Consider the following 5,893-nt stretch of genomic DNA (forward strand, 5'->3'; position numbering starts at 1 on the left):
GTGAAATGGTTAATCTATTATTGAAATGACCAGTAAACTTATCATCAGTTTCAATATGAAAAACCTACAATAATGCAAACATTTCAAAATAAAAATAATTAAAAAAACTAACCCTCGGAGGTTGATTTTCCATTTCTGAATATTGTGAGGGATTTCTGACCGTGAATGGTTGTGAGGGATTTCGCCGGAGATGGGGACGGAAATCTTCGGAGATGGGGACGGATTTCTTCTCCGTAGAGAGTGAGAGATGGAGATGGGACTGAGTTGTGATTTTAGGTTTTAGGTTATGAGTTGCGATTACGGGATTTTGTCTTAATATTCGTTTTTGTAATTTGAAAATAAAATACGCGTAGCGATTATAATGGCGCTTTAAATATCGCGTTGCGATTTACGGATACGCGTTGCGATTTTATGTATTATCGTTACGATTTACGGATACGCGTTGCGATATACGGATACACGTTGCGATTTACGGATACGCGTTGCGATTTATGTGTTCGCGTTGCGATTTTCATATTCGCGTTGCGATTTTGGAAAATCGCAATGCGAATTTGTACTATCGCATTGCGATTTTCAAGAATCGCGTTGCGATTTTGGAAACTGATTTGCGATTCTGGGGATCGCGTTGCGATTTTGTTGGTCATTTTGGCAAATCCAAAAAAAGTTGGTTAAAATCGTATATTATAACTTTTTTTTGGTCACTGAGGCGATTTTCTCTATTATTGCCAGTAGGTGAAGGTTTCCATTTATTCGTTGACCTGTTTGATATTAATTTTAAAATATGATTTTTTAAAAAGTACTATAAGCAAATACTTTTAAAACTAGAAATTTAAGCCATTGAAATTAAGTTAGAAAATCATTTTTTCAACTATGATTTTAAATCAATTTTTGGATATTCAGCATTGTTTATGGGATAAAAAATATCACTTTTTCATTACCAAAAAACATTCTCAAACTGGATAACCAACTATGTACCATATTGAACATTAAGTCAAAATACGGACACCATTTTTTTCATTATCCCCTTCTCATTATTAACATTGTTTATTTATTCAACCATATATAAGTTGTGCGGTTTCAACAAGCTCTAACACAATCCCACAATCGCACACGTTAAAGGTTCTTTTTTTTGCAACATCACACAAGGGGCTCTTTTGATGCTTTCATGGAAGCAGCACAACTGATCCAGATGTTCTCCGATTCTCGAGGTCTTCGTGTGCTTGCGCAGCTTGTGACAAAGGATACTTGTGATTCACCCGAGCCCGTAAAACACTCGATGCAACGTTAGCAAACACCTCCCCAGCGGTTTTGAGCAGCTCATCCCGAGTAGCCGTGTATTGCATCAGGGAAGGCCTAGTCAAGAACAAAGACTTAGCTGCAAGTGCAGACAATGGAACCGGATCCGGTGTACCGGAAGACTGTCCAAAGTTCACCATATAGCCACGAGACTTTAAGCATGCCAAGGATCCCTAACAAAATATAACTTTTAGTAGTGACTAGACAATAGAGCATCATCTCGAAGGAGCAATCGAAGTTCAAGGGCACACCTTATAATACGAAAATTGATATTCAATTACGGGTATAGGAATGAAAACCGTGATTACCTGAAAGGTATCTTTTCCTACAGAATCGTAGACAACTTCCACTCCCTTGCCTGATGTTATATCATTGACACGGGCAACAAAGTCCTCATCCTTGTAAATTATGACATGGTGACATCCATCTTCCTTTGCTTGAGCCGCCTTCTCTTTGGTTGAGACAGTTCCGATGACAGTGGCACCAAGTGCGTTTGCCCACTGGCATAATAAAGACCCAACCCCACCAGCTGCTGCATGAACAAGAACCGTGTGTCCAGATTCAACCTGTATTGCATGATATTGTAATAAAGAGAAATCGAGGATTATTGTCAAGATAAAGAGAACAACCGATCAACTCTATACCATGATTATAATTATGAACAACTCATTTCCATGCAGCCTACCTTGAAGCATCGACGTACTAGATAATGGGCGGTCATACCCTTCAGCATGATGGATGCTGCGATAATAGGGTCAACCGAAGGAGGAACTGGCACAACTTTGTCTGCTGGAAGAATCTGCTCCTCAGCATATGCACCCATAGGATTACCAGCATAAGCTACAATATCTCCAACTTTCCTGCCGGTAAGTCCAGGTCCCACAGCAATCACCTCTCCAACAGCTTCCATACCTGTAATTAAAGAAGGGAAGAAAAATTATTTCCGTAATAACTATTACGGGCGAAGATTCGTACTAACATTGTAAACACATCCTTTTTCCAATCCAAGGGGTCGGCTACTATGCTATTGAATGGGGAAAATCTCACTTCAAATTCAGAGGTAAATTAGTGCATCCTACAGATGCAGAAAACTTTCATGCTATTCAAAGTTGACGACTAAAACTAACGCAGAATGACGTTTCATAACCTTTGAATTCAGATTTGAATACAAGTTTTATATAGATTGCTTCTGATATCAAAAGTTCCATTGGTTAAAATAGTCATAACATATTCCCGATCCATAAAAGGGAGAGTTTGGGTTTAAAGATTGAATTTAAAGATTAATTGTGTTGATCATCATATTGAAGACCGAAATTATAAATCTTTGACAACTATGGTAAAGTTAGATGAGTAAATGAAATCGTGATAACAGAATAAGATTAACAACTGATCATAAGAGTAATGCACGAGAATTTACAAACTTCTATGCTACTCTCTTCATCTCCGGTTAAATGTTAACTTGGCTATTTGTCTTGCAATTGCATAATCTGTTCAAAGAAAGTAACTCTAAAATTCGAGTGAAAAGAGTCAAAGGGATATAATTTGGATAATACTCAATAAGCAAAACTACAAAGGCCACCTGCATATTAACTAATCTACAAAACACATCTTATATCTCATCAGCCTGGAAAATTCTGCTCTTCTCGTACCGTAAACTTTCACACAATTCAAACAAACCTGGAGTGAAGGGCATGGTAGGAGCCTTATAAACTCCTTTCCGGAAGTAGATATCGATGAAATTAAGTCCAACAGCTTTGTTTTTAATACGAATCTCTCCCTCCTTGGGTTCCCCAAGTTCAACATCCTCCCATTTAAGGACCTATCATCATCGTGGGTAGAGTATAAGTAAAAATGGCAAACAAATGAGTTTCCATTGAATCAATTCAAGCAAATCATATTTGTAAACAGTCCAACCTAAAGAGCTCAAATTATAAATTCTCAGGATATAAAGAACATTCACAATAAGATAATGATCCATCTTTATCAAACACTTAACATTCTAAAAACAAAGAATCATTCGATCAAAATTAAATAAAAATAAGGGCAAAAACCCCAAGCTGCTAAGCATGAGAAACAACAAAAGCAAAAAATTTTAATATCCTGATTAAGAACTATTCAATCAAACTCTTACAAATTCTAATAGTATGAGAAGAGCAAACAGTTAACTTTCTTAAAAAAAACCCAGAAACATTCAATCAAAATTAAATAAAAATAAGGGCAAAAATCCCAAGAAGCTAAGCATGAGAAACAACAAAAGCAAAGATATTCAATCCCTGATGAAAGAACCATTCCATCAAAATCGTACAAAATCTAATAGCATGAGAAGATCAAACAGTTAACTTTCTAAAAAAAACCCAGAATAATTCAATCGAAATTAAGAAAAAAGGACAAAATAGCAAGTAGCAAATCATGAGAAACAACAATAGCAAAGATCTTCAATCCCCTGATGAAAGAACAATTCAATCAAACTCGTTCAAATTCTAATAGCATGAGAAGAGCAAACAATTAATTTTCTAAAAAAACCATAATAATTCAATCGAAATTAAGCAAAAAGAAGGACAAAATAGCATGTAGCAAATAATGAAAAACAACAAAAGCAAAGATCTTCAATCCCCTGATGAAAGAACAATTCAATCAAACTCCTACAAATTCTAATAGAATGAGAAGATCAAAGAGTTAACTTTCTAGAAAAAAACCAGAATAATTCAATCGAAATGAAGCAAGAAGGAGCAAGTAGCAAATAATGAGAAACAACAACAGCAAAGATTCTTAATTTTCAAAAGATCCATTCAATCAAACTCATACAAGTTCTAAGAGCAAATTAATAAAGCATTAGTATGGGAAAGAAAGGAAGACCTCAGGTCCACCGAGTTCATGAACCCTGATAGCTTTGACCATCTTTGCCGGTTGTACTTTAGCTGCTGCTTCAGTAGTCAGTGCCTTGGCTATTACCGATTTGCTCCTGGGAGTGTAAGATAAAGCTGAGTTCTGTACGGTGGTGGTGGTCAGATTTAGCACCCAAAATGTTGTTGTTGAGACATTGAAAGAATGCGGAATAAAGCGAAGGAAATGCAAGCGGTGATTCTGGAACCCAAGTTTTAAGTGGCCCATTAGGTTGACGTTCGTGAGTCTGACTCGTTTAGCTTACATAATGCCTGTCGTCTTCAAAGCGCCGTAGCAATTATAATAGGTTTAAACTTTAAAAACGAACACAGTAAATTACATATTTAATACCTAAATTATTATTTTTATTTCGTTTTGATATCTAACCTTATTTTTTAAAAACAATGCCTAACTTTAATTTAGGTTTTAATTTGATACTCATTGCTAAAAAATCAGAAATATGTGGTATTTTTTTTTAAAAAAATTCAATGACGAAATGACATTATCTTATAGTGAAGCATCAACACCATTGTTAAATTTTTAACGAATGGTACCAAATTAAAACTTAAACTAAATATTAAGTATGATTTCAAAAAAAAATTTAAATACTAAAATAGAACAAAAATAATAGTTTAGATACTAGAATAGTATTTTTTTTCAATATTTAATTTATTAATTTCTTTTCCATCTTCTTAGTTAATAATGGGAGATGACATAGCCATTTAGGATAAAATTATATCATTAGTTATTTAATTTTAAATATTATTTTATTTTGATCATTAAATTATAAAAAAATTTTATCAAAATTTTTGATTTTTTTTATTATTAAATTATTAACAATATAATGATGCAACTATTATCTTCCTTTGTTATTTTTGACATTACTTTGTTACTTTTCACCATTAAAAGTTATAAAATAATTTTCGATTATCGGATATTGCTTTGTTGATTACTTTGATTATTAAAAGTTTCAAAACGATCGTCCAATTATTTGTATATTATAAATTCATCCTTTTTCGTTAAAAAATTGAGAATATTTGATATAGAAGTTAACATGTTGATTGAGATATGATAAAATATGATCCTAAAATTATTTTAGTTGTGTTTTGTGTATCGAATCTCCATTTACATTATGTGATCGAGCTAGTGCTTAAAATATTATACTAACGAATTAGTGTTTAAAAGCAACAACGGTGCCAGTAGACATCATTCAAATATGATTTTATCATATCTCAATTAATAAGTTAACATACAACTCAGTCGAGTGTTTTTTAAAGGAAAAAGATTATTTTAGATTATATGAATAATTGTGTGATCATTTTATAACTTTTAATAGTTTGATAACTCAATAAAAAATCGTCTTATAATTAGAAGACTATTTTATAATTTTTAATAATTATAGGACTCAACAAAATGATATCTTATAATCAATGAACCATTTATATATTGTACCTATTATTAATTGATTATTTTAAATTAAATTTTGTGAAATTAAGTGACTCTTTTAATATAATTTACTTTATTTATAAATGTCTAATCAAACACCTAATTTTAACATTACCTTTTCTGTTTCCAACAACACGTTACTGCCTTCTTCTTCGAAGGTTATTGTTTCAACAGGTTTTCCTTTCCCCTCTCCCATCTCCCAAGAAACGTACTTTTTTTCTATTTCCTTCCCTTTTTTTGGTTCTCCGTCTTCAATTCAATACCATAC

General features: G+C 33.1%; 1 protein-coding gene across 1 annotated transcript; it reads right to left on the reverse strand.

Annotated features, from left to right (window-relative positions):
* Positions 1-1,123: 1,123 nt before the first annotated feature.
* On the reverse strand, positions 1,124-4,422 carry LOC120140164 (quinone oxidoreductase-like). Its single transcript, XM_039155183.1, has 5 exons — positions 4,153-4,422; positions 2,974-3,115; positions 1,982-2,208; positions 1,605-1,862; positions 1,124-1,469 (listed from the first exon to the last, which is right to left on the reverse strand). The coding sequence occupies exons 1-5, from the start codon at positions 4,405-4,407 to the stop codon at positions 1,164-1,166; spliced, it is 1,188 nt and encodes a 395-aa protein (XP_039011114.1). The 5' UTR covers positions 4,408-4,422; the 3' UTR covers positions 1,124-1,163.
* Positions 4,423-5,893: the final 1,471 nt, after the last annotated feature.

Source organism: Hibiscus syriacus, unplaced genomic scaffold (assembly GCF_006381635.1).
Source record: "Hibiscus syriacus cultivar Baekdansim isolate YM2019G1 unplaced genomic scaffold, ASM638163v2 tig00110782_pilon, whole genome shotgun sequence".
Classification (NCBI taxonomy): Eukaryota; Viridiplantae; Streptophyta; class Magnoliopsida; order Malvales; family Malvaceae; genus Hibiscus; species Hibiscus syriacus.

Excerpts from the sequence above, each read along its gene's own strand:
- LOC120140164 (XM_039155183.1), bottom strand. The coding sequence starts at position 4,407 with ATGGGCCACTTAAAACTTGGGTTCCAGAATCACCGCTTGCATTTCCTT. Across the intron at positions 3,116-4,152 it reads ATGAACTCGGTGGACCTGAG|GTCCTTAAATGGGAGGATGT; the intron begins GTCTTCCTTTCT and ends CGATGATGATAG. Across the intron at positions 1,470-1,604 it reads TAGGAAAAGATACCTTTCAG|GGATCCTTGGCATGCTTAAA; the intron begins GTAATCACGGTT and ends ATATTTTGTTAG.